General features: G+C 38.3%; 2 protein-coding genes across 11 annotated transcripts in view; both read right to left on the bottom strand.

Annotated features, from left to right (window-relative positions):
* The window catches only part of PAPOLA (poly(A) polymerase alpha), a 49,083-nt gene extending 29,366 nt beyond the window's left edge, over window positions 1-19,717 (bottom strand). For 7 of the 10 annotated variants that reach the window (XR_008234560.1, XM_052783103.1, XM_052783105.1 and 4 more), the window contains exons 1-6: window positions 15,344-15,423; window positions 8,558-8,728; window positions 7,866-7,932; window positions 6,377-6,458; window positions 5,747-5,856; window positions 3,116-3,169 (exon numbers count right to left, since the gene is read on the bottom strand). Coding sequence is in view for 9 of the 10 variants with exons in the window: in XM_052783103.1 (XP_052639063.1) it covers window positions 3,116-3,169; window positions 5,747-5,856; window positions 6,377-6,458; window positions 7,866-7,932; window positions 8,558-8,728; window positions 15,344-15,408 (549 nt within the window). In the remaining variant the exon portion in view is untranslated. Of the gene's footprint in view, window positions 1-3,115; window positions 3,170-5,746; window positions 5,857-6,376; window positions 6,459-7,865; window positions 7,933-8,557; window positions 8,729-12,701; window positions 13,284-15,343; window positions 15,442-19,380 lie in introns of those variants that run through there. The other 3 variants (XM_052783108.1, XM_052783102.1, XM_052783107.1) reach the window with 3 other exon arrangements.
* Window positions 19,718-20,517: 800 nt separating this feature from the next.
* AK7 (adenylate kinase 7) overlaps window positions 20,518-23,687 on the bottom strand; it is a 34,902-nt gene continuing 31,732 nt past the window's right edge. The window contains exons 17-18 of the mRNA XM_052783101.1: window positions 23,034-23,192; window positions 20,518-21,835 (exon numbers count right to left, since the gene is read on the bottom strand). Coding sequence (XP_052639061.1) covers window positions 21,797-21,835; window positions 23,034-23,192 — 198 coding nt within the window. The 3' untranslated portion in view covers window positions 20,518-21,796. The remainder of the gene's footprint in view (window positions 21,836-23,033; window positions 23,193-23,687) is intronic.

The raw sequence follows: 23,687 nt of genomic DNA, 5'->3' as shown, positions 1-23,687 counted from the left end.
GCAGAATTAATTCTGCAACCCATTTTCATCAAGTTCACTAATAATAAGAACACTAGTCTTCCTAGCACAAAGAATCTCTTTAAACAATGCATACTAACACCCTTCACAGACATTAAAAGAAACACTTTCAGATGCTTCATCCATCTTATAGCTCCTTTTCCAAGAGGATAAAATACAAATTAAGATCAACACAGACCTGGCACACACACAAAAACTATGTCGACTCTCAATGTAAATAAAAATCATTTGGGGACAAGCCCCACTTCTAAGTCCACACTACAAAATTCTACTACATCAGAGCAAGTCATGAAAACATAACCTAGTTTTAACCTAAATATTCTCAAAATTATCACTGAATTACAGAAGAAGTAGGAGACCTTTCCTTTACAGACCTTGCTGTAAAGCACACATCCAACTAGTTGCCTCTGTATAGGACCACTACCTATGAGAAGTGTACATATCTGATTACAGAAAACAGGAAGTTCTGAAAATCTATAAAGCTACTGAGAAAGCATATAAATTTGTATAAATTTTGAAATTCTGCCAAACTTCTTTGTTACTACTTCTGCAATAATTTGTCATCATAGCTTTTCTAGGTGAAGAACGTCTAAGATACTATACAGCACTGAATTAGAGTTTTATGCTGTCCCACACACAGCAAGGACATTACACAGATTACCGAAGTCAGTTTGCCATTCCAGTCTTAGATTAGGTATCAGTGAGTATGATGAGAATATAAAGTGCGTATTAGTGGCTGGTCTGCTAGGCATCAAGCCCCCTTCACCAGATAAGGCTTTTAATCATCATAAACTGATACCACTTCACCTACGAGACAATGAAATACCTAGTGCTATTGCATCAAGAACAAAACAATTTTAGTTACATTAAAATTATTTCAGACAAAACGAAGCTGAAGATATTTTAAAATGAAGAACTTCTCATAGGTGCCTAAAACTTTGCGTCCATTTTAAACTATGAAGCACTTCTCCAAAGAAAAGTAATTTCTAAAGTATTCAGTGCACTTTTGATTTCAAAGTCTTTCATAGCTGGTCTTAACCACATTCTGTACTACAAGAAGTTTCTACTAAGTTTAATGTACTACTTTTCAATGTAAAACAAGTTCAAAATTAACTTCAGCTTGAAGTTCTATTCTTATCTCTAGAAGGTCTAGCACCTCTAAAGATTCAAAGCTCATTGACAATAAAAGGATTTTTCAAATCAAGAAACAAATAGCCTGTCCTATATCTTTTTTTGGCAGGGGGGGAAGGGGGGGGCAGGGAGGAATCAATTTTCTACAGTAAGAACAAAAAAAAAAAAAATCAAGAACCTTCTTGTTTGTTTTAAGCAAGAACATGAAGTGTATATGTAAAAACTGGTATTGGCAGAAACTTTTGAAGTTTAACTGATAGGATCACCACAAAACTAAAGTCCTTTTCCTCAGTTCTAAGGTTTTCTTTTCAAAGAGAATAACTTCTGATACCTTTTGCCTGGATTAGGAAAAGGAAAATTAAATTAAAATCTTCCGATACTGACATACTGGACACAAACACAACCATCTGAAATTGTGGCCTAACAACACTTGTATGTATAAAGAGTGCTTATGGTAAGTTAGTGTTCAAGACTAGAGAACTCTCATGCACTGTCAGCAACACTGGTTAAGTCTCAGTCAAAAACCTAAGCCATCAGAGACCATTATAAATTACTATACTGGAGCAAGATACTACTATTATAGCAGACAATCCTTTTATTTCCCTATTTGGGTTTGTATTTTGAATATCTTTTAAAAAAAGGGAGAGACAACACTAGCTTGAATGTAAAAGACTGAAAAAACCATACAAAACCCAGACTAACCAGAGGATGCCTTATGGCAAGTTTCAATATTTAGAATGGATACCTAAGCTATGTAAACAGAAAACAGATTCTCCAGAAAAATTTTCTTAACACCCAACTAAACATGGGAAAGTAATAAAATGGCTGACACAGATGCAAAGTCACAGGCTAGCTTACTGCATGGCATCACATTTCTCTGCACATCTCTCTCATTGGGAGAAAATACATCTCTGCCTAAGTGTCAACTGACACAAATGTCAGTGAAAATACAAATAAGTAAAGCTGGATGGATGAGGGCAAAGGGGGTGGTTCATCTTCCTGATACTCAAAAATCGCCAGTACCATAACTAATGACCATTATAACTGCAAGGCAGACATTTAACTCAGACTGGAAGAGAAGGAACTGTACAGTCTTGCATACAATACCTCAGCTCCTCAAATCATGTCATGTGTCACAAGATTAGCATGGGAATTCTTTCCCTGCTGCGAAGTACCCTTTTTATACCAACCAGTTACTGGCTGACATAATCCAGCTACAAGTCTGATGAACTGTGTGTATGAACAGTTCGTATGTTTTTGTCTTGTCACCAAGAAAAGATGATAGGTTGACTATAGAAGAGTCTGAGAAAGATTAACAGCATATCTTTTGAAAGCAGTGTTCCTGTTTTCTCGGCAACTTCTCCCAAAATAGTAAAAATGAAGTTAAGCAAGTTAATCACTCCAAGGCAGATGATCCATCAGGCTACAGGCACCAAAACCATTGTTTTGGTTGTGTATTATAGACATCTGAAGAGATCAGGACAAAGGGGATACCCAGTTTGCCTTCAGCGGTACATTTTTGAGAGCAGATCAAAGATCACACAGCTTCCGACAGCATAAGGTACTGAAGCAAATCTGAATTAAGGTTTGAACAGTTAATCATTAGCAGCCAAAAAATTACTGAAGCCACATTATTTATGAATATAATTTCTATTAAATGTTAAGTCTTAATAATGCCAATACTGGTACTCTACAGATCAGTAAACTAATCAGTACAACTGGGTAGCAGTGCCTAAAAAAAAGAACAGGGAGATACTCTACATGCAGTTCTAAGTACATTAAGAAAGACTTGTTTCAGTTTTAAAGCCCCTCTTTAAATTACACAGCTGAGGACTGTTGCCAAGGTCTTGAGTATGAACTTAGAGTCACCTTAATAGCATTCATATTAATAAATACTACATGAGTTATGGAGATCTTGAAAACTGTTTTAACCATGTTCTACCAAAACAAAATAAATGTTCTTTACCTCTATTCCATCAAAACAAAGTTTAATAACTGGGACAAAAGCTTCTTCAACAGCCTGAGGGGAGAAAAGTTATATTATTTTCAGTAGAGAGAAGAACATTTACAAGCAATAGCTAGCAGGTCTAAACAATCACAATGAAATGCTGTTTACACAGATGCTTTTCTGTTTTCAGATCAATTTTTGTCAACAATGTCTTTCTCCACCATTGAGGATTTATGCAGTAAGCACTGATCTACTACATGCTACAACTGTCTAGATGTTAATTATAACCCAAACTCATACCAACCAGCTCTGATGATGTTACCTCAAGGTCCAACTGTTTCTCACTACATGTAGGACATGATCAAGCATCTTTTACTCCTCACAGGATCTCTAAGTATGCTAAGGCCAACCTATGCGGATTCTTAGTCTAAGAGTTCTCTTACTTATATTGTTTTTGCAGTCAGTTTTTTTATGAGAAATGACAAGGAGACAACTGTGTAACTATGCAGTGTGACTTCACCTAAACCAGTTGCAAGTTACCACTCTCCAGAGCTTGAGCATCTTTTCTAAATGTTGTCATTAATAAGGTACTCTGACAAACAGCATCCATGATGAAACTAGGGAACCTGATGTCTACTCTGCAATCAGCTAGGAATACCATCTTGTCCTGGTTTCAGCTGGGACAGAGTTAATTTTCTTTCTAGTAGCTGGTATAGTGTTATGTCTTGGATTCAGTATGAGAATAATCTTGATAACACTGATGTTTTCAGTTGTTGCTAAGCAGTGGTTAGACTAAGTCAAGGATTTTTCAGCTTCTGACGCCCCACCAACAAGAAGGCTGGAGGGGTACAAGAAGTTGTGAAGGGACACAGCCAGGACAGCTGACCCAAAATGGCCAAAGGGGTATTCCATACCATGACTAGTGTATAAACTGGGGGGAGTCGGCATGGGGGGCAGAAATCACTGCTTGGGAACTAACTGGGCATCAGTCAGCAAGTGGTGAGCAACTGCATTGTGCATCACTTGTTTTGTATATTCCAATCCTTTTATTAGTAACATCATTTTATTATTGTTATTATTAGTTTCTTCCTTTCTGTTCCATTAAGCTGTTCTTATCTCTGCCCTCAAGTTTCACCTTTTTCCTTCCAATTCTCTCCCCCATGCAAGTGAGTGAGCGGCTGCATGGTGCTTAGTTGCTGGCCGGGGTTAAACCACGACACACCTTCCTGAACTGAGCATCTAAAGTAAATGCAGACCTGCAGAGCACTGTTTTCGTAAAAGCGAAGAACACTGCATACCTCCAAATAAGAAGTGTTAGGAACTGCCAGAGGCTAAACACAGTTCTAAGAGTGTTCCAATTCTTAACAAGAGGAGGAGACAACACTACTCTATGCACTTAACCTTAGTTAAGGTTACCTTAATGTTACTGGTTGGCAGGATGGATCCTAAGCAAAACATGAAGTTCACAAGTCTCTCAGACTCACTCACTAGAGCAACCATTACGGAAGTCTAGGTTCCCTAAAGATGGAGATGTATAAACTTTCTTAGACCTAGCTGGAATGATTTTAAAGTGTTTTGACACCCTTACCTACAGGTTATTCACATCACTGCAGAGCTACACTGAACAGCATACATTGACCTACCTTGACGCTAAATCAAATAACTTTGCTATAAACTCTAACTCAAGCTAATGTAACTGGAAATTTGAAAAATCAGAATCCCCTTAATTATAGCATGTGGATTTAAAGATTACTAAAAGTGTTCAGATAATAAACCATTCAAAACAGTTCAGTGCATAAAGTATTACCACTGGATGTTTACACTACCCTGGTAGTTACCAGCTACAGGATGCACAGAGTGGAAGAATGCTGCAGACAGTTCCATTTATTTTAGGGGAGCAAGACTAAACCAAACAATGTTTAAGATTTGCCAGCAACTATCTTCATCTAACAAAAAAAAAAAAAACCAAAACACCACACCAACTGCAGCAGAGAAAATTTACTCCAAGCCAGCACTAAGAAGATTAAAGCTCCCACCAGTTAGTTGACCTAGGGAGGCTTGTCATTTAGGTGCAATAGAAACAAAATACTGTATACCAGTGTGTCTTCCATTCCTACAAGGGTAAATCTTCATCTTTCCATGCTAAAAATCTTGGACAAGCATCTAATAATGAGACACACTAAAAATGTAACTTCCATTTTCACATGCACAGTTGACAGCCAATATAGAAGGTTTAGTTAATATCAACCACTGCAATTATTTATATAAGCATGAAATTATAAAAACAGCAGCGTAACTGTATGCTTTAAAACCTTCAATAAAAACACAAAAGTTTGGTCCTGATCCTTTTCAAGCTAACACATTTGCATTGCCTGCTACTCGAGAGGAAGCAGAAATTTTGCAATACTAACACACGTGCTAGATCATTCTGCCATCCAGATTTTTAAACGAGTGTCTCTATTAAGCAGGAACAGAGGAAATTTGGAAGAATCTCTATTTCAACTATGAAAACAGGCTTTGCTGCAGGTAACTAAAAATCTACTGCAAGCCTTAATAGTAAAGTTATATTTACTTATTTAATGCATCATCTTTCACTATTAACTTTTCAGCATCATCAGTTCAGCTAGCTGTATCAGGCAGTTCACATACCCTCAGATCTTTTACTTCTTCTTGTTGTTTCAGTTTTTCATAAAACGATGTGAAAAAATCACTTCTTTCAACATGTCTTGGTGCAACACACAGGGCATCAATATCAGCACCTGAAATTGTTTATTAGCAGAAGTTACTCACACTTCACACACATGAAATGCCAGCAATAGCCAAAGGTTGGGTTTTGTTTTTGAAACTAAACAGGAAAATCTAGCTTCTCTTCCTGTAGAATGGCTTTTCTTTGGGAATACTAAGTAAAACCAAATGGTGGAAAAAAAAATTTCATGGCCATTAAGCATACTGAATACATACATACATACATTCTTTTTTCGACAGTGGAACACTTGTAGTAATTTTCAAAGAACAAAACATGAGAATCTAAGTATACAACTTTCTCTATTTTTAAATAATTTCCAACTTTTCTGTCTCTTTCCCAACCCATGACAAAAACATAATATAGGGACGTATTTGTTTTATTTAGAATGAAGACTGGAGACGGCTGACAAAAAAGCTTAAAAAGAAAAATCTAACACCACCTCAAAAGACAGCAAGTTTGTTACTTAGGTGTGACATTTACAGATACGTCATTAGCTCAAACACGAGTTCTTTATAATAAAAAGTAAATGTTACCTTTTGTATGAACCCCTAATCTATAGGATCCAAATGTAAAAATTTTTCCTCCAACATTTTCTATTACAGACTGTGGAAGATTCTAAATGGAGCAAATAAAATTGGTTATTTTATCTTAACAAGTTATAACGACACACAATTTATTTTAAAACAAAAGGAAAAATATTGCACAATTTATGTTGTTTAAGGTGTAGTTACTACTGAAATAATACTCTTAGTATTTACAGAAAAGACAGAGGTATGTTTGCCACTTGGGAACTATTTGTAACATTTCAACTATATTTCAAACTTGGTAATTGTTCCAGCAGTTGTACACTTCAGGTGCAACTGCTTTAAAATATTATGCATATTAAACACATTTTGCTTAATACTCAGGCATTTTAGACTGACTTCAAAATTGATGATGGATTCCAATTTAGAAGAACCGAAAAATACTATTTACAGTATCAATGCTTATTAAATTACTTTCAGACACAAACATACTATATTCTTTAAATAAAAGTTTGGTTTGGGGAGAGGTATTTATTTTATGTAAAATTGTTCAGGTACATCTACTAAAGTTCCTAGATTTGTATCTTCAAAAAACTCTTGAATCCACAGTACTGTGGGCAAAGAGAGTGTTACTCTTTTATAACAGGATGCAACGTTACAATCTAAAGCCCTACATGAATGGTTACGCGTCAAAAGATATAAAAAATAAAAAACTAATTATTTTGCAATGTATATTGGATTAACTTAAGCAGTTTCCAATCTTACACCAGTCAAGATACTCTCAATATTTTGTTTTCAAGGATCAACACATGTATAGCAGGGTCATCCCCACCCATAACCTTGTTCGTGTATAAATTCCCATTCCGTAAGAGAAGCGTACAGAAGAAATACAATCCTAAATATACTCAAAGCAAAACAGCTGGAAAAAATAAGGCTTTCACCCCTAAAAAAAGCCACTTCTATCTTTACATTTTTGCAAGTCTATAATCATTCAAAAGGTGTGTGTAGGGTTGGGGGGGACTATAACCTGGCAAACACACTACTATCATTATTAGTCTACAGAAGTTAATGTTACAGGACTGACATTAAAGACCACAGATCATAAAGCTGCAAGAAGTCCATTTTAAGATCTAGCACGGGTTCACAAAGCCAATCAATCTAAGCATACAATTAACATAGTACTATGCATATGTATTTTGACAAAAAGTCAAGCTATATTTCTACCTAGGGAGAAGCGGGAACAATTGAAAATCAACTATTACAACTACCGTGACTTTTTGCAATATTTATCAGTTTCTTTCTTTGACAAGGTTCTACTCTGAAGGGGTGATGCGGCATGGAAACAAAAGAAGCTACACAAAGGTGGTATTTTTTTCCAATTAAATCAAATTTGATCCCCAAATCTAAGACTCATCCTGTTTAGACTGGGAACATATTTTTTAATTGTCTTCCTACAGCAGTCTTAGTATGAGCAGTTCCATGTAAAATACATCCATACCTTGCTTTCACTGATTTCCCGTATCCATTCCTTTACCAGGTTATTTAGTTTTCCCAAAATTAGAATCCTATTGATAAAACAGCAGAATCACAGATCATGAACTCAGACCAAACCAGTAGTATTTTTTAAGACCCTGATCATCATTACACAGTAAACCAGCTACAGTAACACTGCAGATCTAATTACAGATCTTGTTACATACATACACTGAAACAAAGTCACTCTTACAACATTCCCACTATTTTTCCCCCTTTAAAGATGTTCAAACAATTTAAGCTCACAAAAAAATGCAAGCACGCAAGGCCTACACACATTTTAGGCATATGAATTCTACTCACTTTCAAAATAAAACCTTAATTCATAAAACACATGCACCTAAAAGAACAGTGAGAAGCTGTAGAGAGCAAAAAGCTCTAGAAAGTTTAATAAGGAAAAAAAAGTATAGGGGCCACTACAACAAAACAGTTATGAAGCAAAAAAAATATGCAAGCCAGCCTCCAAAATTTAAAGGTCATTTCAAATCATTGCTGTATTCTGAGGTATTCCTCTTAAGGTGAGAAAAATCAAGCTCAATATTTCACTAGGCTTTTAAGAAAGCATTTGAAAGAACATAAACATGCTTGGGGTTCAGTAGTCAACTACATGAACCTCAAGATAGGAGAAAAACAATGCTAGAGTGAGTGTTTACTCACCTGCGTTGCAGTTCTTCTTCCTCTTCAAATACACCATAAGGTTTTAGGGTTTCGATTAATTTCTGGGTAAGCATGCAGTCAAACTCCTTGGGGGCAGCTAAACTGATAGGTGAGGTAATGCCATAATGCTTCTGTAGTTGCTGTGTTTGTGATCCCTGGGTTGTAACAGGACTAATAAAGGCAATTAGATAAAGTTACTAACAGAAGCAAAACAAAAAAATTCTAAAATTTTAAAATTTAAAACTTTTTCTCATCAGAGTAACAGACAAGAGACACACTAAGGAAATAAAAAGTTAAGCCTATTGTCAGCATTTGCATCCCAGATCAATCTGTGTTATTAAGGGCAACAACAGAATTACCTTTCTCCAACTCTACATACTGACTGCAGGGTTACAAGCTGGTATGAGACACGATCTTTTACATCAGCTGACTTTACACACTCAAAACATTCACATAAGGAGGTTTTAGTGTATTTTGAGCCCATCAGCATCATACAGTTAGCTTTAGGCTGACTTCTCTGCTGGCTAACACAACAGGATGGTTAGACGAACAATGTCAGCTAGCTCAATCCGTGCTGGCAATATTACATATAGCCTTGCTTCATGGCGGGGTAGGGGGGGAGAAAACGGGATGACAATATCAGGCTTGTGCTAGACTTGGCCCAGCACAAGTACCAATGATGTAACCAGTACCCTTTCCACATCGTCATGTTCCCTTAACATTACGTTTTACTTCATGTAAGTATTTCTCTAAATAGGAAATTAAGCCTGAAGTAAACCTAACCTAGCACAATGGGTTAAATCTGCAAGGACCTAGTTCACCAGTAAACAGTCCAATTACAAGCCCTCACAGCATCCTTGCCTTGCACTTTTCAAGCTACAGATAGATAGGGACCCAAACCTCAGGCACAAGGATGATACTCTCAAGTCAATCCCCTGTATTTCAACATCGCAAAAAAAGGAGAGGAGACCACACAAAAGAATTTCAGCAGAAACACAAAAGCAATGTTATCGTCATATTGTGAGAACTAGTAACGGACTGCCTAGATGAGCATCCTGGATGAAAAACAGCCATGCAGTCTTTCATAATGGGCATATATTTCCTTGTGACATTCACATTTAAACAGCCTTATTTTCAGAACAGTTTGAGCTTTAAGGCTAGTAATTCTAAGTGTTTCAAAACTAAACTTGGTCCTGTGTAACATACAAGTGTTTGGATTCAGTGATTACTGCATGCTATACCAGTATAGTTAAAACTTTTTTGAACTGGTACTAACAACAACATTAGCCATTAAAAAAAATTCTTAACCATATTCAGTATTGTAGAATAAATTATATACTTTAAGATTTAATGTAGCCAAATTTTAAATTTAAGAACACTTAGTCTTGCTCATTATATACTTCACAGGTTTAAAAAAAAAATACACTACTTAAATCTTTATTTAAAAAACTCTAAAGGTAACTTACAGCATTAACTACTAGTTTTATATTGATATACAGATAACTTTCCTCTAAGTTATGGATATTATTCCCCTACCTTTGATTTTTGAAAATGACAAATCATTATTTTTAAGCACACTTAAAAGTTTCTTTTCTGAAACTAACTTGTTACTTTAATTTACCAACCTTTTAAAGACCAGTAAAAACATGATCTCACATCAAAATACACATTTCAGAAAACGTGTATTATATCTATTCAAAAAGTCTTACCAACAATTAAAGCAGATATTACCTGAAAGTTAAGGCAATGCTTGTGTAGAAGTGTTGTATCTGCATTAAGTTATATTCTTAGTACATAAGATTACTCCCTTTCAAAGGTATAAAGTAATGCTTTGTTTAATACCAAATGTATAACTACTATTTTTAATTCAGATTATGCATCAATTTTTTTTCCTGAATTCAATTATTCCTTCTACTAGGGCAAAAGCTTTATTATCAGTTTGGTCTCCTTCAACTTTCAGAAAGATAAAGTCTAAAGAAAAGAGAATCCTCCATATCAAAAATTCAAGCTGACAGCTTATGTGGAAGTCCCATTCTTGGCAAGCATAACATTCCCCAGTATATTGCTATATTATCAGTGCTTCATGTTTATACATGTTATACACTATTTCTATCATACAAAATGAGAAACAATTTTTCAGGCTAACTACATATTATGTGTGCAAAAACTACAGTACAACTTCACTTTGACTTCCATAATCTGTTGTCATCATCTCCTCAGGATTTAATTCCTCATTTCCATGAAGACTAAGTATTAAAAAAGAACATCTTAAAATTGACAGGAATCAATAAAACCTAATATGATTTTCCTCAAGTTAAACCCATTTTAAAACTATTCTAAGTACTATAATTTGTTTGAAATCAAGAATTCAGTGGCAAAGCAAGTTACTCACAAAGCAAGTTCTAGCTTGTTAGCAAAAAGACAAAAATACTAAAAACTGTACATTAAAAAAAAAAAATCAACCCCCAAGTAATCATGTCTGGGAACATTATTTGAGATTGCTTCCTTCAGCTAAGAGCTTGTAATCGCCTAATTAAGAATTTGGTAGCAGCTGAACAAATCTTATAGACCTTAGGGCTTTATGTGTGAATGAATTAAAAAAAAGTTGTTCAGATGAATTATATAAAACAGTAATTCAAATTAAGGACAAAGGAAGCTACTAAAACAATTTTTCTCTTTTTTGGAAAAAAAAAGATTTTAGGAATATCAACAAAAATAGTAGCTTCAGCCACTTAGTTGCTACTAAAAAAAGCAGTCAGAAAGCAAAAGGTCTCAACACAAACATCCTTTGGATACTACGAATATTATTACTTATACCACAAAGCAAGTAGTTAAATTTGAACTACAATTTCTCCCCTTTTGCCAACTGTTAATTTGAAAAAATAAATTTGCTTTTTAATTTAAGATTTTTCAGTTTATTTTTACAGGTTTTTAAAGCAGTAATACGAAGCAATCGATATTTCAGTTTTGTGTAACCATTTCCTGATGGTCTGACTGTAATTTTCACTCGGTCCATAACTATAAACTGTATCCAATTCAACAGATATTAGACTTCATTTAAAGGGCTGGCAAAACACAGCCTGGCAGATGCTGTTACTAGATTTCAAAAAAAGACTCAATGTCACTCAGACCCAGATTCTGTGAAGCAGACCAGTAAAGTCAGTAATGCTGATGGAGCCCTCTGTCTTCCACTTGCTTGTAAGGGCCATGCTTCACCAATTTGAGAACTAGTAACTTAAAAATAATCCTTCATTTTGCCCCCAAATTTACAATACATAAAACCCAACCAAACACCAGACTGCTTCCCTTATCTAGTGTACAGCATAACCCTGGCAATGCAATGAGCAGGTCTGTCTTCACAAAACACCATGTCGACATGACTTAAACCAGTATTATCTCCAACCCCTACAGGGCCATCAGAGCATGGTCATAGGGCACAAAATAAGCTTTGAAACTGTTCACTAAAAGGACAGCTTTTAACAACCTATCAAATTCATCACCTGATATACACCTTTGGGAACTGTTACACAACAGCTTTTATATTCATGTATTTTATAAGAATGAAATAAGGACGTCAACAGCACAGGACCTTCCTACACAAATACTTTGCCTGTTTGAAGGCTGAGGACTTAAGAACAATTTCACTGGGATGGTATGTAACACTTCTCAGCACAGCTGCCTTCTAGAAGTTTTTACAACTTCAGAAGACACAATGAAGCTTACATTTTAACATATATTAGTATTGAAGAGATTTTAGGTTATTTCTAGCTGAAAACATTTAAATTGAAGCTCAGCTGTTTACACCTTTTGAAGTTAAGGCTATTCTAAGGTTTTTGTAGCACACCAAAAGATCATCAGAAACATGCCTTCATAAAATGATAGAAAAAATGGTATTTGGCAAGAAAGTTTGTTAAACTCATTTAAGGATGCAATAAACAAACAAGTAAGTATATCCTCTCCCCAGCCCCTGCACCCCATAACACCAAGAAACTTCAAATAAAGCATTTGCTAGCTGCTTTTTAAGTGAAAAGTAAATTACCACTGAGAAATAAACTTCCAAGTTCTCATTCTTCCAACTTTAATGTTGTATTTACATGTTACATTTTAGCCAGAAAATGCTAATGATCAACACTCCTAGACTTACCTTTTACTTTTTCCTAAAACCATGAAGATCACACTCTACTCCAGTATCTTCCCTCTTGAAAAGACATATGGACATTCTAGTTTCTACCTGTGACATGTCATGATATATCACTTTTGGAATCCCTTAGTTTAAACTACCAAATTTATTCAAAGATAAAGGACAGGTAAGTATCAATGCTAATCTTTTACCTGAGAGGATTAAGTTAAGGCCTTGGGGGGAGTCAATACCTTGGTGGTATGTCAAATCTGCTAGTCATTGAAGTTAAGCATTAACAAAAACCAAAGAGTATTGAACAGCAACAGAAGGTCCCATCCCAGCTACTCAATCTTGACAACAGCAGAGGCAGATTTGGCAGAACTTGTCAAGGTCTGACACTCAACTCAAAGCACGTTTAGGACTTGCTTTTTTTAAAAAAAAAGCAAGACAGCCACAAAGCTTTTCTTTTTAAGATCACAAAGAGAATTAAGATACAGTGTGGGGCTTTTTTGTTTATTTGTTTCTAGTCAACCTCATATACACATGAAGATCTTGCTCTCGCTCTGCTATGAGTATGAGCTACCTGTCAGTAGCACAAGTATGAAATAAAGTTGCAAAAAATGACATAGAGTTAAATTTAACATGCTGTTGTAGCTCTGTTTTGACCTGAATTTTTGAAGAGCGTATGCTGACAGTTTAAACTATCTGCAAACTGAGCAACAGCTACAGTGGTTTAATTCTGAAGTATTATGATCCAATATTTCATATCCAAATATGAACTAATTTTGCCTCTCAGAGAAATGCCCATGTACTTTTTCCCCATATAAAAACACAAACACACACAAAGTTCTAGTCTGTACTAAGCTGGCAGCAGTACAGGTAAATGACTTTTTCTTCAGAACCCAAAGTTTTGGTAGGCAGTATCTTCTTATATTGTTATCAATAACTACTGAATTAAAAAGAACAGACCCTGGTAATATGGCCACTGCTAAAACCATTTTACAACAGAGTGCAGAAGTGGAAGAAAAAAAAAACCCAAAACAAAACCAACAAATAAAGCTTGTAAGAGGCTTTACAGTTACCAGAGCTGTACACCTTTGAACTCCTTCAAATGGAAGCGACTAGACATTGTTCTAAGGTAGAGGGGGGAAGATTGTGAGATAAGGGAAAAAACTTTCCAATGCATCTTGTAAAGATCAGGTTACACCCTGAATACTCATCCACATAAAGCGAAAATAGACTTAGAGCAAATACAGGTGTATCTATGTAACGCTGCCCCATACATAACTAAGAATTAGATACAAATTCAAAGTACTGTACTATTGTTTTCTTTTACAACACTGGAACCTCTCTCCATCCTCAGAAGAAACAAGAATCCTGTCACTAACTTCTTATTCAAGCATTTTTTGTATTTAACCCTCCTCTTACCTCAACCTGAAAACCCCTGTCGTTCTATGCACTTTTTCCTCTTCACTCCTGGTATTATACCTCAGTTCTACTTCTGATATTTTTATCATATTATTCGAGTTAAGATTTTATGCTTCTTATTACAAACAAAATACAGCTGCAATCAGCACCACATTATCTAAGCATCACACTCCTGAAATTTGGGATGCTTCATAGAAATGAAAGACAACACACAAACAACTGAAATCTTAAAAACAGATGCCATAATATTTAACAAATTATAACAGTTTGAGTCCCATGTAAGTTTAAAACTCACCCCTGATCCACCCTGAAACAGATCTCAACCACCCAAGATCTAACTCGTCTAAATGTGTGCCAGGTACATGCAAAAATCCCTTCCAGCTTTTGGCCATCAAGCCTTAATTTTGCTAGAAGTCATGTAACCCCTTTCATGTATCACTAAACCTCAGCTGAGGATTAAGTTTGTAGACAGACATGAACAGTAAGGCCAGCACCAGTGAAGCAAAGGAAACAGCAGGCTGTTAAGTGTCTTTAAATAGTGCCAACAACCCACAGAATGTTAACTTTAACTTCGAGTCAGGACCTTTGGCTCGTTCAGTCTTGCCTCCAGATACCAAGACAAAATACGAAACTTAAGGAATCTCAATGACTATCCCCTCTTCTCTATTTGCCTCTACTGATTACCTCAGTAAGATTCAGTATTTCTTACAGACTGATGTAAATCACCCAAGTCAGATTCCTGAAGCAATACTGGTCATTACACCATCTGGTCAATCAGTTGGAGCTAAATTCATAAAGCTCAAGCTCCACTGTGTCAGATTTCAGAGGAAGTGCTTTGAGAGGGTTTGTTTGCTTGTTTTGAAGTCTCCTCCAACAAGGACTGACTTTGGCAATTTCAGAGTAAAGCTTCTGGCTTAATGTCAATGCCATCACTCCATGCAAAATTTCAGAAATCTAGGCAGGAAGTCTTAATGAAGTCTGGGCAAATCAGTTACCGGGGAACATGTTTTAAATGGTTAAGACAATCCAGCTGTCCTTCCTGAACAAAAGTTTTAATATCTAGCAGAAAAATGTTGGGTCATTTAGACCATGAATTAAGTTTTCAACTGTCAGTATGAGATGTTCAAGATACCCCAAACAGATTTGAACATGGTATTGGAGGAGCAATGACAACAGACCTATGGAAGAAGAGACTCGCCTATGGCAAAAGAAAGAACATTCATACACATTCTGCTAACCTTTGACTCAATCCTGTGTTCTCTCTGGCTCTTCCATTTGTACAGAAGAACAGTAAAGGTAGCATGTCCAAACACACACCCATCCACAACGTTCTTATTAACAACAGTTGCAGAAGTTTCTCAAGTTTAAACAAAAGAAATTTCTACTGAACTTTGCAGGCAGCACTTGAACCAAAAATGAGGTTTATTGCTATTCTGGAGGAAAAAAAAACCTCCAGAGGTAGCAATTTAAGAAATTTGGTAGGGTTGAATCAAAAGATATCAGGAAGTATCAAACCAAGAACTAAGAATCCCATGAAGTGTTTCACTGTAGGAGATTAATTTGTCTCAGCAGTGAAATCTGCTCAGCCCAAATAACTGGGTTTCCAAGTTCTGTGCAGTACCTCCATGTTAACAGGTATAAACTTTTTGGAGTGACATTAGAAGACTGAAAGTTACTGCAAAACCACATATACTTGCCATCCAGTTCCTCTGTACTACATCTAACAAATTAATCCTCAGTATAGATTTTTATATTAATTTCTTCCTGATTAATAAAGCTATCACTTTAAATTAAGGCAACCGTTCTTCTAAAGTAGGTTCTGTGCTTTGCAAAGTTAGGAATAATTTAATTCCTTCCATAACAGTCTATAAAAACCTGAACGCTCTCTGTTCAGAAGCATACTATTTATCCACTCCCAATCAGTACAAGCCATTTTAAATACAGTGCTGTACTACTTCTGGCATACAAGTTGACAGTCACTAATTAAAAGTCAAAAAAACAATGACTTTGCATACGTCTAAAGCAAAGTTCAGTGAAAGAAAATATATAAAAAGTCTTACTTCAGAAGTGAGAATAAGCTTGACTGTCTACAATAATGACTGAAAAAATAAAAATAACAACATTCCAAAACTCTAATATGGAAGTTAGCAATACCAACAATAGTTAAAATTTATAGCACTTATGGCACTTTTAAGTGTTCAAATATATGACTTAATGCACTCCTCCACTTCTGGTTAAAAAAAAAAAAAAAAAGTCTTTTGCAACAATTTCAGCAGATACGGAAGTTCAGCAAAGAAGCTGTAAGCGCAATAATATCAGTAGCTTAACAAGAAACAGATTCATGGTGCTATTGCTCTATTTCTCTATTTGGAGGGTCAGAAAGGCCCACATTACATAAAAAGACTACATCATCAATTCACATAAACAGAGCTGCTGCTTCACTGAGTCAGTGGCCTTTCTGCATAATACCTAGCCTTAACTGAAACATATGAACAGCTTAGGGAGCTTCATTTCTCCCTAGCATCTTATATCTCAGATGATGCAGGAATATTCTGTACCTAACGGTTCACTAAAATGTATCTTTATAATAAGGGAAATAGTCACCTTTGTTTCTAACCAGCTTTTTTGAACAATTGAAAGTTAAGGAGTTTTCTCACATACAGCTGCTATTTCTTCACACAAGAGATTAATGAGAATCATAACAAAAATCACGTAAGTTCCTAGAATAAATTTAGTATTTTTTAAACATTAAAAGGCTTTTGCAAATGCCAGCTATCAGCATCAGCAGAACACGAATTTGTTCTCTTATTACTGATGTGCCTTGTACATAAATAATTTGCTTGCTTTCATAGTTTTTTACCATACCGCTAAGAGAAATACGCACACATACACACAGCGCAGTATCAACAACACTGTACACCTGTTGAGACCTCTGAACTAATGCTTTTCAAGTAAAAAGTGGTGACAATCTCTGGTTGTATGGGAGATCAGCTCTGACTAGGCCTGTCAATTGTAACCGCCACCCTAAAAAATGAAGTTCAAAGGATGTCTTGAAAGGTCAGGACGAAAAAAAAAAAAAAAAACCACAAAAAAACCACACACGTATTTGTTTGTCATCTTGAAAATTTGGCAGTGACATAGGGTTGTTCTACTCTCGCTCAAAAAGATTATCATCCAAAAGCATGAAACCATCAACTGGAAAGAACTATACAGAAAAGGAACTTCCTAAGCTCACCTTTTTTTTTTTTTTCCTCTAAACTTAAGTCAGAGGTATCACTTCATAAACTCAAGAATTAACATTACTAGCATTGCAACTTACTAGCATTACAATGTTCACTTTGAAGTCTGGACTGAATAATACAAACTCAATCACTCCAAACATACAAATGTCAGAACAAATGCAGAATCTGAGAAAGCTTTGCTTTTCCTAACTAAAACAAACCTCCTGTATAAGTGAAGTTGCCAAGTAATGTTTATACTGAAAAGAGTAATATATTAGTGCAAATATAACTATGTAGTGTTATCTAAGAGTTTCTAGTTAAAGTATCACAAACACCTACATTAAGAAAAATTATCAAGTCATTCGAAACTTGTCAGAGTTGAAGATCGCTATTACTACAAGTTATAGAAGTAGCCCAAACTTTAAAATGTTGTTATTAAGCATTTGGAATTTACGTAGTCACAATAAAATGAACTAAGAATGAAAGCAGGCAGAATAAACACCCTCCCATTTTCCTGAGGCCAAAAAGCCTAGCCAACTTCAAAGCTGGTTTCTGGTAATTTTTCATTGCCGTAATGAACACGTACAAAACTTATCTATAAAGACATTGCAGCCGCATTATACAAGCATTAGAAACTACCTGGCATAACCATTTTCCTTTCTGCATTCACCCACGGGTTTTCCTGCCATAAACTCTTCCAGTTAAGTTCATCTCGCGTTATCTACTCCACGACTAACTTAGCAGTATTCTAGACTGAATAAAACAAGCACGACAGGCAAGCACGGTTATTCTTCACATAAAGTTTACACATTTAAAACAATACTGAATAATCCTAAATAATAATAGTGAAACAATAGTGAATAATCCCAAATTCTTTGTATTTCTCCTTCAATGGAAAAAACAAACAAACAAAAAAATCCCGCAAAAAACCCGAACCTAGCATATAAACGTGCCTTATTCTTAAAAGCCGTTTGACCACCTACCCATCGTCGGTTCCCTCGACTTACTTATATAGGATACTAAAAAACTGACGTTATGGACTACGGAACTGAGGAGCAGGAAGTTTTGTCATCTCAACCGGGAGCCGTCAAAACGTCAGCGACGTAAAAAAAAAAGGAAGAAAAAAAAGGACAGGAAAAAAAAAAAGCAAGCAGCAGGGGGTGGGGTGAAGGAAATCGGCGAAGAAACCGGGATGAAATTATGTCCCACTTCGTTATTCGTGACTACCAGCAGGGTTACAGCACGGCAGGTCCAAAGCCCAAGGCCCACTTTTCCAGCGAGAAAGCCCCCCGGCTCCCCGGCGGCGGGCGGGGGGGTGGGGCGCGGGACCGCCGTCCGCTCCCGCCGGCCAGGGGGCGCTGCCCGGGCGGTCCGGCGGCGGGCTCCCCTCGGCCGCTCGGGGCCACCCAGGAGCGGGTGAATTTTGCAAGGACAGCGGGCTCGGCTCGGCTCGGGTCGCCTGCTAGGACCAGCGCCTGCGTCTCTCCTGCCCCCGGAACGAGGAAAAACGGTTCGCGCCGCCACCGGCGGAGAGGCTTTGTCGGTACTCTGGGGAGAAAAAGAGCTTCGCCTTTCGCGGACGGGGCCAGAAAAGGATAAACATGCGGCACTTCGCCACTTCGTATGGCCCGACGCAAGAGCGGGTCGAAGAAGGCCACCGCAGACATCCGCCCCGCGGCCGCCAGGCCCCTCACGCTTGCCGCTAGGAGATCGCGAAAGAGAAGACGACAACAATAACAACGTAAAAGCCACATCAGCATCTCCTTCGGGACTTATAGCGATGGGGCGGGGGGGGGGGGGGGCGGGGGACGGACACAAGAAAGCAAGCAAACAGGTCCTCGCGGTGGGCGGAAAGCAGCAGCGGATCCACAGCCCCTCACACTGCGGCACCGGAAGAGCCCAGGACCGGAGCGGGGACAGGCGAGAGGGGGAAGGGCGAGAGCCAGCAGAAAGGGCCCAGGCGGGCAGGGAGCACGGGGCGCTGCGAGGAGAGCGCCGAGTAAGGGCCGGCAACACACAGGCCTTCAAAACACTCCGCGAGCTTTCCAACTTACAACGGCATCGTCTCTCCAGCCCCTCCTCCTCCTCCTCCTCCGCCGCCGCCGCCGCCGCCACCACCACCACCACCACCGCGTCGTCCCCTTCTCCCTCCTCCTCTTCTTCGTCCTCCCCCACCACTGCCGCCTCCGGACCGGTCACTCGTCCCGCCAGGAAGCGGGAATCGCGACCATGGTACGGGCCGGGGTCAGGCCTTAGAGGGAGGAAAAAGCCGCTCGCTAGGCCCGGCCGCCGCCGCTTCACTTTCCTCTTCCCCTCCGGCCTTCTAACATGGCGCCCAGACGCTACCACAGCAACGTTCTAGACCAGGGGGGGAGCCTGACGCAGCGGCGCGGCCACCCCCACACGCCGCACACGCTAACTCCCCCGCGCATGCTCAGACGGCCGGGAGGCCGAAGGGCATCCTGGGGGCTGTAGTTCCGGGCGGGGGGGCGAGCCGGAGTTTGAAAACAAAGCGCCAACGGCTGCGAGCTGGCGCGTGCGTGCGGCCAGGCGCGGCGCGGCGGCTCTTGGCTCTGGTGCGGCCGGGTTGGTCCCGGGCGAGGCCGGAGGCGACAGGGGCGTCCCGGCGGGGGCGGAGCCCGGCCAGCCGGGGGAGGGGCCGCGGCTCGGGGCCGCCGGGAAGGGCTCGGCGCACCTGACGGTGCGCCTGGGCGCTGGGGGAGTTCCGAGCGAGGGAAAGTACGGACGTCCATTGCCTCGGGAACTAACGCGGCGGAACCGCCCTCGCGTTACCCCAGCAAGCCGCCCAAAGGGTCTCGACGCCGGGCCAGCGGCTGGCTGGCTGGCTGCAGGCGGGAAGTCGGCGGGGAGCGGGGCGGCCGCGGTCGGCGCTGTCCTCCGTTCGGGGGGTGCGGGCGTCCCGGCCCCCACCGACAGCCCCTGAGAAGGCACGGCGGGGTTGGTAATGGGCTCCCCGCCTGGGCCCCCCGCTCTGTGCCTCTGAGAAATGAAGGGTTTCCGTTTCAAGCTAGCCCCGTGCGCATCTTTCGTTACCTGCATCGGGCTTAATTTGGGTTTTGTGCCCCACACAAAGCAGAGAGATCCTTTTCTAATAACTGGGTTTGAAAGCTCTGCCTGTAATAGACTGCGTAAATTTCAGAAAACTTTAAAGAAAAAAAAAGATCACACTCTTTACAGAGCAGCTCAAAACTTTATTCTTAGAAAGACGTGAATGTATTACAGCAACTCTACACAAGAAAAATCCTTTTATCTCCTTTTTTAGCGTCCTATTTTCATCTTTACTCTGAAAAATAGGACTCTCAAACTAAAAATTTCTCTAAAATTACCGATTATTTCATCTTGATAAATGGTAGCTTGGATTGGCAGCATATAGGAAATTTAGATCCCAAAGAAATCTGTTTCTTTGGAGTAGGAGATGAGAGTTCTGAACTCTGTTCCTGGCTATCACCACTGACTTGGCTGTGTGAAAACAGAGGAAAGACTGTTTCTCTGTAAAAATATTAATATATCCGAATAAGAACATTGGGCATTAATACATCTACAATTCTAATACTAGAAGTAATAAATAAGTGTAAAACGTTTCTATATCACCATTCTTTCAGTTATTCCTCTTCCCCCCCCCCTTCTCCCAAATAGTCCTTGGTTTCTCTTTTGACAAAATCCTGTATTTGTTTGACACCAAAAATGCTATCAGTTCCAGCTCAGTCAGCATAGATACTGACAGTTTCTGTGAGAGGTATATGAAGTCAATAAAAAAGGGAATGACAACCATATGCTGGAAAGTATAGATTCTTCAAGAATCTATAAAAAACATGGATCAATTATTGAATGATGAAGAGAATTAAATGAGAACTACACCCATTTATTTGATACCAAAGAACACCCAGGTTTTATGACATACCTATGCTAGGAAACAGTTTACCAGTCAGTCTTCAGCACAGCACAAGAAGACTAGGTTGCATGGCTTTTTGCCTCTTGGTAGCTGGGAGGGGAAATGAGAGAGCTTGCTGCTTCTATTTATTTCCATCTTCAGTGAAAACACTTTTTTTTTTTTTTTTTTAAGAAAAGTTTTCTTCAGGCTGGCTGCCTACATCTGCTATGGATCAGGACAAGAATATACTGCTTAAATAGAATGTGTAACTGAAAAAATCCAGGAAGAAAATTTTGGAGAGAGAACAGATTCTTATGGTTCACAGTTTCAAATAAACATACGAAATACAAATGGGTAAATGTATTAATCAATATGTGCAATAAATGGTACTTTTGTAGAAGGAATATTAAAAAAACAATACAACATAGTAATAAAGTGTGAGAAATAAAAATGGAGATTACATAGTAAGCCTAAACAAAAATAAACTCAGAAACTAAGTGTTTTTATTTAAAATGCATGATAAATGTTCTCCCCTTCTACTTCACAATTTTGACAGCTGTTAGGATTTAACATTTATCTCATTCGATATCAGGACTGTTCTTGAAGAGATATTCTGCCTAGAAACAGAAGAATTTCAAGGTTACACTTACTTTCAACTCTTCAATTTTAAAAGTTACACAAAATAACAAAAATATAGTGGATCACATTGCTTTAAACAAAATCACAGAAAGTATTAAACGCCTCTAAAATGTAATTTCTGACAGATATGTCAGAGAAACCTCTCCCCAGAAATACCATCCAAAATACCATCCACCTCATTCTCCCTCTTGGTAGCAGTCACCCCACCTCTATCTATCGTGAGCAAGAGAAGGAAGTGAGCTATTTATGACAGTATTTGTCACTCCATGGAAAATCCTAGGGAGTACCCTAGGGCCTGATTTCTGGACCCAGAAGAGTAGATAATACAGATCTTTAAAAGTTATGCAGTTAGGGAAGATCTCATGCTCCTACAGCTACAGGTAGTTGTCACTCATCAGTAAGCAAAAAGGTTAAAACAAATATTCCTTAGTGCCTAAAGTGGCATGCAACACTGACGCTTTCATTTTAAGCTTTTGCTTGGTTAATAAAATGTCTCTTTTCATTAAAAAACAGTGATAGCTTGTTAATAACTTTCTTAGGATGTGCAGGAAGAACAGCAGTACAGCAATAACTTTACAGCATCTGAATTCTTGTCTGAATGCAATGCTGACCCTGCTTTCAGCTGAAAGTTGAACTAGATAACTTCTTGAGGTCCTTTGCAACTGGAATTATTCTATAAATGTCTTATAGGATTTACCCATTAATTTATCTGTGTATTGTGAAGGGAATTACTGAAGAGCTTTCTTCATCATTACAGTAATGTGTCCTGTTGTGCCTAGAGGGGTGTAATCAGCTTGGAGAATGATGTCTCCCTTTCTGCAGGCCTCTGTCACAGCAGAATTGGCAGGATATGTAAGACATGCAGAGCAGGCACACCAAAGAGAAACCAATTCTGGTAGTGATTCTTGTCCTGTGACTGTTTAGCAAAGCTGGATTATGCCCTTACTTGATACACAGTATCAACTGATCCCATAAAGAGTGGTTGCTGGGTTTTTAGTTTTCAAAATAATTACTGCTTACCATAATTGCAGATACTATCTGTTAATTAATTGTTATCATGACAGTGGGGAAAAGGAATTTAAGTCCTTATGTTAACAGAGATTTTTTGGGTCTACATGAATATTTTCATTAAGCTTTTTCAAACATATTTAAGAAAAAAAGATGTAATCACCTTACCAGAAAATCGACTGGATCATCTGGCCTGATCTTACAGCATTCATTTATCCCTTGCATAAGCGTTGGCATGACGTTCTTCATTAAATAGTTTCGCAGTGGAATGGACTGGGCCTCCAATAACTCTTGTTCTTGCCTTTTCACTTCCTCCAGATGTTTATTCTGCAAATAACGAACAAAATCATAAAGAATAAGATTTACGTCTACCAAATAGCACTTGACTGAATAATGGTGGTGGCCTAGAGAAAAAAATATTGCTAGAAGCTGTGGACAGAACTTTAAAACTCACAACTTTGCATGAAAATCTATGAACTGCTTATTAAATTTAGAGTGCACAGCACACTGAAGACAAAGAATTTAATGTGATGAAAACAAAAATAATCTCCTTAGTAAAATTATTTTATTTTTCTCTCTTTAACACCTAAAAGGAGGTTTATTCTGAAGTCTTCCAGTCCTGTCCTGTTTCCATAAGAAATTTGGCAAAATGGTTGAAATACACTGTATCACTTCAAAAATGAGTACTGCTGCAAATGCAGACAGTTTCTTGAGGGTTCTTTGAACTGGAGGGGAAGGAGAGTATTTTTACTCAGAAGAGAGCCCTGGCTCTCTAATTGCAAATTGTGTTTGTTTGTTTGTTTGTTTGTTTTGGGTTTGGTT

Source organism: Harpia harpyja, chromosome 3 (genome assembly GCF_026419915.1).
Source record: "Harpia harpyja isolate bHarHar1 chromosome 3, bHarHar1 primary haplotype, whole genome shotgun sequence".
Taxonomy (NCBI): Eukaryota; Metazoa; Chordata; class Aves; order Accipitriformes; family Accipitridae; genus Harpia; species Harpia harpyja.
The sequence above is the reverse complement of the archived record's forward strand: the minus strand, read 5'-3'. Positions and strand labels throughout refer to the sequence as shown.